Genomic DNA, 14,287 nt, shown 5'->3' with positions numbered 1-14,287 from the left:
TGTGAATTGCATGATTAATGAGCACTATATAAAGAATTGTTATCAAAACACTGGAGTATGCCCTAAAGTACCCATGAGGTTTGTTATACAGTTCAAACTAAGAGACCAAATATGCTAAGAATAGAGGAGTATGTAAGAGGCATCAAAAATATTTTCCCTTTTAATCCTGTTGCCAACATTTTCATCAGAAGCATAATCAAAATTTTAACATTTTAGTGTTTTATCATGTACACATGGCACAATGTTTTTTGGGGTTTTATTAACAAGGGAAGTTTGATTATTTTTTGTTTGACCTTATCCCCTAAGGGACTAAATAATTAATTATGAAATACTTATTGCAATAATTGCACTAATGTATATTATTCATGCACATTTTTGACTTTTTTATATGGACTTCAGTAATTGCCTTCTATGACACAATGAGATAGCTAGTTCTTTATCTGGTCTTTCAGGATGTGGTCACAACTGCATATTAATGTTCTAGTAATTGCGGCATTGGGGTCATCTGTCCTGCCACCTGAATGCATGGCTGACCATCACACAGGACAATCTTTCTCTTCCTGTGGAAGAGAGTTGTCATCATTTCCAGACATTTCCTTTTGCTTTCACTTCAGCACCCAGGGTTTTATGCATGTTCATGATTGCAGTGAACCAGAAGCTGCAAGGGGTGAAGACATTTCCTTATGTGGATGATTGACTGCCAGCCACATCAGCCCATGACGGAGTTATTTTTCTTTGAGGGAGTTTCTTCTGAGTCTGTCCCATTTATTAATCATCACAGTAAACAAGTCCCAAATGGCCCCTTGTAAGTTTCTTACATTCATTGAATGCACCACGGACACCCTGTCCTGAGGGGCACATCATTCCTTGTCTTTACAGAACAGGATGCTTCAGATCATTTGCATTCTCTCAGACCCTGTCTTTTTTTTACCTTAAAGCTGTTGAGTTAATGGCAGAAACTATTTTCATGGTTCTGAATGTCATACCAATAAAGAAGAGAACTTTTCAGTGGAAATTGAACATTCAGTGGGCTCAGTAGATGGCTCCCTTGACTCCATACGTAAAAGTTTCCAAAACTTGCAGGTTTCAGTTCACATGATAAATGCCCATGTCTGACTTGACATTGAACAGTCCTCTCCTTGTCCCTAGTCCTTCTAGCCCATCTCTGCTGACAGGATTAAAAAAATACCGTAAAAAACTCAAGCCCACAGCACTAGCATCTGACAACTTACCAGCAGAATTCGTACAAGTAGCAGCCGATGCCATTGCCTACCCTATATCCTCATTTACAGATCCCTGTCCGAAGCCCTTGTCCCCGAAATATGGAAAATATCAAATATAATCCCTCTTCATAAAGGAGAGAATTCCACAGAACTGACAAACTATCGTCCAATAGTTCTCCTATCCCCTGTAGCCAAAATCCTGGAGAGATGTATACACACCCAAGTTATGGACTACTTGCATACACACAAACTCCTATCAGTTACTCAACATGGCTTTTGTCCCTATCACAGTACCACCACAGCTCTTATGTCCTTCACTAATACAGTTAACTACCACAGAAACAATGGCATGTTTGTGTCAGCCACCTTCTTCAACTTGTCAAAAGCCTTTGACATGGTTAGCCACAGTATACTTGTCAAAACTCTCTCCAGTATAGGCCTTAGTGACTCATCCTTAGCCTGGTTCCTAAGCTACCTCACTGGCCACCAACAAGCAGTGTTGTGGCAACATGAACTCTCTCCTCTGCTCCCAGTCATTCTTGGTGTACCACAAGGCTCCGTTCTAGGCCCATTACTTTTCTCTCTGTATAATATCTGCTCTTCTATTCCTCATGCATCTGTCATAGAATATGCAGATGATTCCACTCTAATCTGTTCAGTTTCTTCCTTATAAGACCTCCAATCACTTACTCAACGATCCTTTCTAGCAGTTGAAAAATTCCTAACATCCAACTTATTTTGAATCCTAATAAAACAAAACTGCTCCTTTTCAAACCAACCAGATCCACCTCTTTAGACCCCACATTTAATAACACATCCAGTAACAAAGCTATAATTTCCCCCATAGCTCACACAAAACTTCAGTGTTGAGATTGACAATAATAACACATCCAGTAACAAAGCTATAATTTCCCCCATAGCTCACACAAAACTTCAGTGTTGAGATTGACAATAATTTGAGATTTGATATTCACATTGCCCACACTATTAAAAAAGTACATAAGAAACTGGGAACCCTATGTAGGAACAGACAGTATCTCACCAAACAATCAAAAGCCACCATGTATTGTATCCACCTCCTTTCCACCCTACTATATGCCTCCCCTATCTTCACCAATCTTAGAAAGACTGTTTTAGCAAAACTAGAATCTTGCTATAACAAAATAGCCAGGTTTGCTACTGACTCCCCATGTACAACACACCACTGTCTAGCATTAAAGCACCTTAACTGGCTAGAATTTCCTCAACTTTTGCAATACAATCAACTTATGCTAGCTCATACAATTCTGCATTACCCCGAGAAAACCCCTTCTCTATAAACCTTACTGCAACCATACTCAAGTAACAGGACTCTGCGCTCAAACAATAAATTCCTTCTTGAAGTAACTAAACCCCTCAACACAGCAGGAGAACCACTCTTCTTTAACTACGTATCCAAGCTGTCTAACTCCTTATCAACACATGTATCTACTATCTTACCATTAACACAGTTTAAAAAGACACTAAGAACTCAGTATACTTCTAATTGGTTCTGTTGCTGTACTGGTCCAGGCTACCTTCAATCTTCAGTTCCACTATACTCTGTAGGGAATTGTTAGAAGGTCTTTGTTGTATTTCTTAGAAGTATTACATAACCAGACTAGTCAGTTATACATTGTGTAATATTCTCTGTATGTGTCTACTTAATTATGTTTTCTCACTCTGTTAATGTCAACTTATTTCTTCTATGTTGTGTTTTTCATAACTCTTTTGTATATTATGTACTGCATACATTCTTACTGTTTATTTGTGGAGCTTTTCTCCTCGGGCCTCCACTGAAAAAGGGCATGTGTCTAGTGGACTTTCCCAGTTAACAAATGTGAAATAAATAAATAGTCCTGCAGTGACCTTTGACACAGCTGTATCTGCCTTAGAGGGGGAACATTGTCAGGGACAGATTGTCCAAGGAGTATGGTCACAGATATAGGCCAATTTGTATGTCAGCATCATAGAGGTGAGAGCAATTCATTTAATATTACAGTCTTTGTAGGAGGATTCCCCAGTTCAGAGTGCATTTGCTGTCAACACTTGCAATATGACACTGGTTTGTTACATAGACCTAACATTTTCACCAACGCCCTCTATACATTCACACATTAGGCCACCGTAATACAATATGTAGGTGATTCCACTCTCATTTGGACATCTGACAAACATGATACACCTCAAAAAAATCACTCAGAAAGCTTTAACAGCCACTGAAACATGGCTCTGTAACTCACAACTCATGCTCAACCCAAAAAAAAACAAACTACTGTGGCAGCGCAGTGGTTAGCGTTGTCACCTCACACTAAGAGGTTCTTTAGTTCGATTCTCGACTGGGGTGCCTTCTGTGCAGAGTCTGCATGTCCTCCCTGTGTTCGAATGGGTCTCCTCTGGGTTCTTCAGTTTCCTCCCACATTCCAAAGACATGCGTCTGGAGCATTTCTCTCCAGGTCTCAGCTGAAAATGGGCTGTATCCCAGTCGGACTTTTCCAGTAAACAAATGTTAAATAAATAAGTAAATAAATTCCCCTCCAAATCCCTGTCTCATGAAAAAACAAAATGTAGAGTTTTCTTTCTTGATAATACAACCATTGAAATCACTTCTGTTAGCAAATTATTATAGGTTCATAGGTTGGTACTAGACTATCGGCCCTAGGGCCTATGCAAGCCTAGCCATAACAATTGCCTGGATATTTCTTCCCACAATATTTACTTCTCTGGACCCCTGTCTAGCAGGGCGACTGACATTATCCCCGGGGTGAATTTCCTATCTCCCATCCAATCATCAAGGTTCCTTTTGAAGAGGGCCAATGAGGTGTTCTGCTTAACATGTATGGGCAGTCTATTCCAGAGTATGGGGAGTCTCTGGGTCAGAAACCTATCCCTCCAGCATGTTTTGTTCGTTGTGATGACAAGGTTTAGATCCCTGGAGCGTGTGGCTCTGAAAGATTGGGATTTCTTTAAGTGGAGCATGTCCAACAGTTCAGGGTTTGACATGGCCTTGTATGTTAAGCAGAGATCGCCTCTGAGTAGACGATATGCCACAGAGTATAGCTGGAGTTATTTTAGACAGTCAGCATATGGAATCTGCTTTAGGCCTGTGATTCTTTTAGTGAGGTATTTCTGTGGCCTTTGCAGATGTCTTGTGAGATACATACCAAATGGGGCATTATACTCTATAATGGGTCTAATGAGGGATGAGTACAGTGGGACAATGACCTCCTTTTTTCTGGATGAAAAGCCCTTAGTGATGAGGTGTGCCACATAGAAGGATTTCCTGACTGTTGTGGCGATGTGGTTATCGAAAGTGAGACCACTGTCCACCTGTGTCCCTAAGTCTCTCATCACACTTTCGATGTTTAGTGTCCTGCTACCTATGTGGTAATTCATGGGTACATGTTTTTTTTCCAAAGGGGATAAATATAAATTTCTTGGCATTAAGCTTGAGCCCATGGCTCTGGCACCAGGCATCTGTTTCTGTAAGGCCCTTTTGTAGAATATCCACATCATTTGGAGATTCAGTAATGGCTCCCAGTTTGTAGTCATCTGCGAACTTTGTTATCCAGAGTCCCTTAGTGTTGGCATGTACTTCAGAGAAGTAGATGCCAAACAAGAGTGGTCCCAGGACTGAACCCTGAGGTACTCCACTTGTCTGGATCTGGATTTGGAGTCGGCTACTTTTACAGTCTGGGTTCTGTCAGTAAGCCAGTTGGCAACCCATCAATTGACGTAGGGATTTATGCCCAGCTTAGTAAGTTTATCTATGATTCCAGAGTGGGGGATGGTGTTGAAGGCCTTGGCAAGGTCCAGATAGGTTGTGTGGACCGCTTTACCCTCGTCCACATCTCTGGAGATTGATTTGAAGAAGTCAGTCAAATTCATGAGACAAGATCGGCCCTCAGCAAACCCGAACTGGGTGGTGTCCAGTGTTTGAAGGTTTCCAATGTCTTTGTTTATAAGTTCCATGATAATGCGTTCCATGCCCTTGCAGATCAGGCTTGTCAGACTGATGGGACGGTAGTTCCCGAGATCCAAGGCAGATCCTCCCTTGTGGAGCGGGATAGCTGTAACTGTACGCCACTCAGTGGGCACAAAGCCTGAGGTGAGGCTATGATTAAACATGACACTTCAGTGAGGTGCCAGTTCATTTTGTAGTTCATGTAGTACACAGCCTGGGATGTCATCTAGTTCCATGGATGCTGTATTCTTAGCTTTGGAGAGTGCTGTTTCTAACTGTTTGGCCGTGATTACTGGAATTTGGCAATCTTTTGGTATTGAGATGGGCCCTTTAGGGGGTGAGAGGGGGGTGAAGTTGGCACTAAATCGATCTGCCAGGATATTGGCAATATCCTTGGGATCAGTATATTTAATGCCATTCTGTTGTAGCTCAGAGCAGATTTGATCATTGCCATTTAGATTCTTGACATAACTATAGAATGCCGTGTGGTTGTCTTTGGAATCTTTGGCAGATTTATTTTTGTAACTAGCTTTTGAGGATTTTATGAGGGATCTCAGCTTCTTACTGAGGCTGGTGAGGGAGTTTTTTGCATCCTGAGATTTTCTTCTTTTCTGCAACAGTTACTTCCTTCTGTTGTATAGTTTGTTTATGGCAGGGGACCACCAGATTGGCTTCCTTTTTTTGGAGAAGAGCATTTTGGTTCTATTTGGGATGACACGATTCATGCACGAGTGGATGTGCTCGTACAGTGCCTTAGTGTAGGATTCTGCAATTGAACTTCCAGATCCAGTCTGCGTGGGTGTCGTGAAGTTTGTCACTTCTTTGGCTTTGGAGAAGTTTTTTTAAGGAGTTTTCCTTACTGGGGGTGGGATATGGATGTCAAGGGTGATTTGCTTATCGTCAGACCTGACCAATGAGGGGGTGACCACTGGTGTGGAGCATCTATCTCCCATGTTGGTAATGACCAGGTCTAGGATATTGGAGCCCCTGATGGGACAATGGATTAGTTGATCCAGGGTGTTGGAATTTATGAATTCCAAGAACCGTTGGGAAAAGGAGTTGGTACCTGAGTAGTTTTCCCAGTTAATGGCAGGGTAGTTGAAATCACCCAATATTAGGGTGTTTGGTTGTATCTTAATATTTTCCAGTATGTTTAGAAAGGTGTAGTGAGAATCCTGGGGCATGGTGGGGGATCTGTAGCGAGCTACAATTTGGATTGCAGTCTTACCTAGTGTTAGTTGCACCTGGAGAATTTCAGATGCATTGTGTTGGGCAACTAGCCTGGAGGTGTGAATATCCTTGGTGAATATAGACACTCCTCCACCTTTAGTGTTTCGGTCTTGGTTTTGTGGCCGAAAAGTGTGGTAAGAATTGTAGCCTGGTATTGCAGGGGTGCTCTCTGGAGCCTTGAACCAGGTCTCAGTTACTGTACAGATATCGATGTTTTCCATTTTTAGGAGTGCCTCGAGAGAGTGCATGTTGAGGTTTAGACTTCTAGCATTGAGTAGCATTACCTTCAGATTTTGCATGCTTGTATCTGTTACGGTGGTGGTTTTATCCTTTGAACCTTGCCTAAAACGGCACTATAGGGTGGCAAGAGCTTTAGCCGGTTACCTGAATCCCAGGGGTGACAGGTGCAGACCATCTCTGGCAAAGCATTGTGGTTTGTCTATCTTGTTTTCCCAGGCAGACAAATACTGGATCTCTTTTGAATGACACTAGAAGCTTAGCCAATTGTTGAAGTCAGTCATTTTGTCCTGATACTGTGGTATCATTCTGGGCGAAGGCAGGATGCTACTCAGGGCTAGGGTCATACCTGCCTGGGTCACATGATACAAGAGCTCTTCCATGTCTCTTTTCATGTAGTCCAGGGAGGTACGTCTCGAGTCATTCACTCCAGCATGGACAATGACAGAGTCATATTTGTACTTGTTGTGGAGTGACTTGAATGCATGCGTTATGTGGCGGATCCTGGCACCTAACAGGCAGCTGACTGTAATTTTCTCCTGGTGAGTGGGACATAAGTGTGCCTGACTATAGAGTCACCTATGACTAAAGTGTTGGGTACATTGTCTTGCCTTGGGGACTGTTGTTGGGTGGCACACTGGCGTTGTGAGCTATGTCTCACTTTGGTTGTGACTGGTGTTTGTTTGCGTTTCAGCTTCGGAGGTCCTTGTTGCTTGGGCAGGTTAATTTTAAGGGCCTCCACATATGTGGGTTTAGTGTTGCTATGTGTGGGTGTTGATGGTGTGGGTTTTGAAGGTAGGGCTGCCAGATTTCTTTGTGGCCAAAACCGGACTAAGGTCACACCCCTCGCATCACCCATAACTCCACCCATTCCCACCTACTCTCCCATCAATGCCACACCCATTTTGTGACATCACTGTGACATCAGCTGATGGGAACGCCCTCTTTTTCTGTTCCGGATAAGACCATTCTTATTTTGAAGACTGCAAGGTAACATTTTCTTTTGCTTCTCACTGGTATGGAGTTTATGGATGGTTGTTACAGTTACAAGAAATAAATACGGAATAGTTAGTCTCAGGCAGCACTAAAACATACACTAGAAATGCAGGTACTTTGATGTGCAGTAACTTCTGATCACTTAGTCAGAATGTTACCAAATCTGCAGTATGCAGATAAATGCTTGTTGCTGTCACAGATAGGAACATAATCCCAGAGAAGTGAAACATGAAGAGTTGAGTAATGGGAGGCAGAGGTGGATAGAAAATTATTTTCTTTACTAAAGGTATTAAAACAGTAACACAAAGAAAAAAGCTACCAAAAACAATAAACTTTAATCAATAACAATGCAATAGTGCAGTGGTAATGTAAGAAGCATGCCGAGAAGTATGTCAGGATAGTATGTAGTATCAATGATCACAATCAAGTAGATGCAGTACAAGATTTTAATCAGTAAAAGTAGTAAACTAGGTAAGAAGAGTACCTGTTCACCATCATAACATTGTACAGTATAATGTTTCAAAGGAGAAAATAAAGTATTTGGGTATGCACAATTGTTGGGCATGGGATGCGATTAGAAGGAGAGAAAGGTATGAATCAAACGAAAGGAATACAGGAAAGGAGACTGAAAAAATAAAATGAAAACAATTGTGTTGGGGAACACGAGGGGAAATTGCAGCTGACTCCTACCCAGGGTCCGGATATCCAAGCAGTACTACAGAATTTGAGACATGGTTACTGGTAAGCCAGTGTGCACTCATTTGGTGACACACCTTGTAGACACAGTACCTCAGTGCCCAACAAATAGGCCCCTTACAGTGTGCCAGAGTTATTTAAACAAATCCTGCAAGATGAGCAATAGGAGATGTTGGATAGGGATAATCCAGGACAAAATACAAATTAATAAACAAATATATTATTTTATTTTAATATTAATTAATAGCATACATTTCTGATATCTAATATGAAATATTATTAAGCTCAAGAAGCCATCATGCGGAGGGAGAGGTGGGGTGGTAGACAGGGTTACTTACCACCTGTCCCACTTTGTGAGGGACAGTCCCTCTTTTGTGTCCTGCAAAAAAATTGTAAAAATGGAAAATGTCCTGAGATTTTAGGGCAAAATTATTTCCTATATTTTATGCAATAGACTAGTTGTATAAAACAGGAATTCTGTATCTGAAACACTTAAATGTTAAAAGAAACAGAACAAGCAACTAAAATGCTACAAGAATACACTTTTATTTAGGCAAAACAGTGAAGTTCTGTCCTTTGTACTGGCTGTGGGTATGTTTTGGCCTGAAAAATCTGATGTTTGTGCCACAACTGTCCCACTTTGGGCATTTGAAAAGGTGGTAACTCTAGTGATGAGAGGTCAGATGCGGGGTCCCCCTCAAAATGATCTGAAATTATGGCCCACAGTTGGTAAGGCGGTCCTCATTCCTTCAAAAATATTGCTGCAAGTCTGGCAACAGCTAAAAGCTCAGTTCTAGCCAGTCTTAACATTTTTTTCTGCGACTCATTCAGTGATGCACAAAGGCATTCATTATTCCTCTCCCACAACCGAAAATTACAAATATAAACTGATTAAGAACAAAAAACACCAAACATTAGAACTGATAACATATTTAGCGGTAATTTACCTTAACTAAGGGGCACTATCGCAAGCAAGCAGCTGAATAGAATAGATGGAAAAAAGTCCTTGACTATTTCTGGATTTCAGTACTTTTGAATGAGTACCATCGTCCAACTATCCGCTCAACAACGAAGTAAACCGAGACACTGTCATAGTCTTCAAACGCCGGTTTAAACTATCCAGCTATTCATTACATGACCGAGCTGTAGCCTGTCAAACACACTCCTCCTACTCCAGCATTCTGCTGCGTATTGCAGCCAGTGGACTGGTTTCTCATTAAAAGGTGCCAGGTCAGGTGTGTAAAACTGTTACAGCATGCTGCGTGAGCGTGAGTGACACTGACAACGGTGATGACACGTAAAACCCGCTTTAGAGAAATAAAGTGGTCAAGTGGAACAAAACTAAGTACACAATCATATCACGCTGAATTTGCGTTGCGCGTATGTTTCAGTTTTTTACTTTTTTTACTTTTCAGTCCTCCTTAAGTTGACTCGGATGACTCGGACTGCGCAAAAAAAAAAAAACGGACTTTATTTAGTCCGGTTTTGATGATTTTTTTTCACCGGACAATTTCACTGAAAACCGGATAGTCCGGTCAAAAACCGGACAGCTGGCAACCCTATTTGAAGGGCTATGATTTGCTTGAGGTGTAATGCAGGTGTTAACCTTCTCCTCTTGACTGTCTAGCACAATCTTGGCCGGAGAGAGCTTTGCTTCCAGTTTGGCTATGTAAGTGCATCTCTCGCAGGTTGTAGTGTTGGGTGGTAGGAGGTGAGGATTGTCTGTGTACATGAGGCAGTTGCCGCATTGCCCCAGTATGCCCAGATTCACCAGGTGGACAGTAGAAATCACCGGAAGCTGACCCTTGGACATGCCTGTTTACGTGTTTTTTTTGTAAATTTTAAGAGCTGTTTTCCCTTACCCTTTGCAAGGTACTTTGCAATTATAGGCTGTTTAGTGCCTATGATTAATTTCTCCTTATTGGCAAGGGGAGCGGAGTGCTTGTATCAGTTTCAGGCTTCCTATTGCTTTCCAGCAGGTTCTAGAGCAGGTGCTAGTCACAGGGGTTCAGATTTTAGTAGTACTACTGAGAAACCAGCTAGTTCTAAGGGAAAATTTGAAGAGCAGACTTTCTGGCACCTGGAATAGTTTAACTGTAACCCTGCAGTGCTGCACGATGTGAAAAATGTGCAAACACACGCATTTGTAAGCCAGAAAGTTGAAAGGGATAGAAATCAGCCCAAAAAGGGTAATAAAATTACAATTTCAGAGCTGGAAACCACTCCTCTAGCGTTAGATAGGCAGTACAATGCTCACCACTCCCACTGATAAGCAGTAGGACTTCCCTCTTCCACAGCAAGATCTGGATAGCTCTGAACACAGAAAATAAAGTCCCGAGACAAGCAAAGCCTGGGATATGGACTGGCTAGGAAAGGTGGGAAACGAGCAAACAAGATAGTATTTTTTTTTTTGTTGAAACAGGCTTAACAATGCAATAGTACAGTAAATAAACACAGAAAATGCTAACACATTTGAGTGTGTAGTCCTAAACAGTAAATGCAATTAAAACTCTACAAAATTAGCAATTTAAAACTTTTTAAATGAAGCAAGGCAAGTGCACAACTGGAAAATGATTTAAGAGGCAGTAATACAGCAGAATAAGTAGGTAGTCTACATATACAGAGAAGTCTATATATACAGAAAAGCAGCTTAAACACAAACAATTCAGATGCAGTGCAACCTAGAGCACTTAAGTTGTAGCAATATTAAGGCAATTAGTTATAATAAATGCTCTAAAATATACTCTATATTTCCAAAATGTTTGAGAAGCATAGTCAGAACACAAGGAGATTCAGGCAATTTTTTTTTGAAAGGGAAAAAGGGGAAACAGAATGCCTTATCAAATGTTCTCTCTGTATTAGGTAGAATGAGCTAATGACACTAGACTGGGAGGAGTGTCCCAGATCAGATTTACAGTAGGGGCGGGCAACTGCAAAGCCACCAAGTATAACAGCAAGACACCAACAGGGAGGGAGTGGGGACAATACTAAAACTATTAGCCTACAGATAGCAAACAGTACAGAAAGGCACAAAATGAGAGTTTTTAAACAGATAAAGGAGCAATGAGACTCTACAGAATGCTTTTAACTGCAAACAAATCAGTTACCCGTGCAGATTAGTTAATAGCAATAAAATACACTACAAAACTATGCAGCAAGCAATAAAAAGTGCTATATATAAATTGCTAGAAACAATAATCAGTATAAATAATCCAAAAAAACAGGATACTTATATATTTCAGCTCAGATTTGTAGTCAACACCTCTCCTCCACTCTGCTCAGTGTGTATAGACAAATCCTCTCAAAGTTAGGGCTTGAATATGACTCTATGAACAAAATTGCATAAGACAAAACTCATTAAAAACTAGGGATGCTTTAGAGAGCCAAATACTTTCTTACTTGACGCAACTATAGCTTCACTTGCCACTACTTACCTCCTCCACACTCTTCTTTATTGCGCTCCCATCCTTACTAACCTTCAGACCTACAAAATTTAAAACTTGAACAATGCTACACAAAGTTGTTAAATTTACAGAAAATGCCCTTTTTAGAACCCACCACTGTATAGCACTAAAATGCCTAAATTTGTTAGAACTGCCTCATCAACTAACAAAATACACAGCTTCTTACCACCTATAAAATTATCCGGCATTCATCTGCCTGTCCAGCACTAAAAAACATTCTACGCAACTATGTTCCCAGTAGGTCATTGCGATCTAGTGACCAAAAATTCTTGTCTACAAACTTAGCAAATCTGATGGGCATTGTCTGTACTTGTGCAAGGTTGCTAAGGCCTTGGAACTTTACCTGAATACCCTCCCTCCTATCTTTCAAAACCAGTCTGAAAGACTTCCTATTTGAAAATCTGGCTATATTCTTGCTCAAAACCAAGATAAACTACTGTATATCCCTAAATGTGAAAAAGCACCTTTTCATTCCTTATACCTCCTTACTGTCCCTTCTTTGCTTCCTTCCTTCTATCAAATTCTCTTCCCTTACTCTAAATATACCATAAGCCTGTTTTTCCCTCACTTTATATTGCAATTCATGTTTGCATTAGATTAACGTACCATTAACTTCTCTACAAACTCTCTTAAATTTCTATAAATGTTTAACAGATTGTCGTATAACTTGTATCAGTTCTTAACCAATGTTTTTATATTATCACTGATCTAGTATAATTAGTTAAACTTTAGATGTTTTTGTTTTATTGTTGAAAATTGTAAAAGTGCTGTTATTAAAATGTTATGTAATAATTTGGAGCTTTTCCTCCCCAGACCTCCACTGAAAATTGGCTTCTACCCAGTGGGACTTTCCTGGTAATCAGATATCAAATGTCAATAAATTAATTGGGCAAATAACCAGGTTTTCTTTGATAGATCTGAATCTGAGACAAAGCATGAGGTTCAATCAGAACATGTTTGCAACGTGAGAGATATGTCTCACCATCTTCTTTCGGCTGTTCCCGTTAGGGGTCGCCACAGCGGATCATCTGTTTCCATTTCTTCCTGTCCTCTGCATCATGCTCTTTCACACCAACCGCCTGCATGTCCTCTCTCACCACATCCATAAACCTCATCTTAGACCTTCCTCTTTTCCTCTTACCTGGCAGCTCCATCCTTAGCATCCTTTTCCCAATATACCCAGCATCCCTCCTCAGCACATGTCCAAACCAACGCAATCTCGCCTCTCTTGCTTTGTCTTCAAACTGTCCAACCTGTGCTGACCCTCTAATATACTGATTCCTAATCCTGTCCATCTTGTCTAATTTGTCATATTTTGTTTTATTTTTGAAGATTGTATAATTATTTATCTTAAAATATTTTGTAATTATTTGGAACTGTTTTCCCCGGGCCACTGCTGAAAATGGTCTTCTACCCAGTCGGACTTTTCCAGTTGTCAGATGTCAATAAATAAGCAAACAGGGAAGATTTTGCTTCTTCCCTGTTTGTCAGGAGGCGATGAAGCAATGGTAATGGATTCTCTCAACCAGCTATTTTCTGATGTCTTCTCACATTCCTGTGGAGGCCATTTCACCAGTGTGCAGGCACAGTCACTACCTACTGATGCCACAAAAGTAGTCTGTAAGCCTGTCAGTAGCATGGAAGATCTTTTTTTTCAGTAGGGGAAACCTTACTGTACCGTTTTGGTATTCCCAGCCAGTGCCAAGTACATCTTTTCCCTTATCCTTCGTTCTGGAGGACATATCAGGAACTTTGTCATCCAGAAATGGCATTTCAGACTCCTTTATCCTTTTTCCTGTTTTTTCTTATTTTGAAATTCATTCATAAAGCCAAACTGAGCAATCCCAAGATCATTGTCATAACTCCATATTGACCTTGACAAGTTTGTTTCTTTCTGTTTTGGCCTCATCTTAAGAAGCCTGTACATCAGAAGGCCTTCAGAACCTTCCTTGTTACTTCCATCCATTAAATCTGAAACTAGGTAGCACTTAAAAAAAACAGTGGCTTACAGTAATTCATTAACAAGCGTTTATATGTCAAACAAGCCTGTGGCATTCTAGTGTTTTGTCCACAAAATTAAAATTAATAGTTTTCACAGAAATCTGCATAAACTTAAACACACATTTTAATTGAAGAATATTGAAAGGTTTTGAAATGCTTTCATATTCTCTCTTTTCCAGGTCCTGGAAATGCGCAGCTTGGATAGTCAGATACCTCAAGAAGATCCACGAACTGCTGTGGAGCCTAGCAAGAACACAAGTGTCCACAATGAGCCATCTCGACGTCAAGTACAGACTGTAGACCGGGTTGGTCATTCAGATGGGCCTGGTCTTTCTAATCAAGTAGTCTATGACCTCAGTTTCAGTTTTGAAGAATTAAATAATCTTGGTCTTGAAGATCCTCCACAAAACACCAATGGCTGGCAGGTTTGTATATGGAGGATTCTGTACTACATATCC

At 40.7% G+C, this 14,287-nt stretch overlaps 1 protein-coding gene across 3 annotated transcripts in view; it reads left to right on the top strand.

Moving 5' to 3' along the window:
* KIDINS220 (kinase D interacting substrate 220) overlaps positions 1–14,287 on the top strand; it is a 2,951,961-nt gene that overhangs the window by 2,888,753 nt on the left and 48,921 nt on the right. For all 3 annotated transcript variants that reach the window (XM_044073258.1, XM_044073248.1, XM_044073241.1), the window contains one exon: positions 14,009–14,254. In XM_044073258.1, the coding sequence (XP_043929193.1) occupies positions 14,009–14,254 (246 nt within the window). The remainder of the gene's footprint in view (positions 1–14,008; positions 14,255–14,287) is intronic.

This window comes from Protopterus annectens, chromosome 1.part1 (assembly GCF_019279795.1).
Source record: "Protopterus annectens isolate FY-2018-M chromosome 1.part1, PAN1.0, whole genome shotgun sequence".
In the NCBI taxonomy this organism is placed as follows: Eukaryota; Metazoa; Chordata; order Ceratodontiformes; family Protopteridae; genus Protopterus; species Protopterus annectens.
Note: the sequence above shows the minus strand (reverse complement) of the source record. Positions and strands in the feature narration are given on the sequence as shown.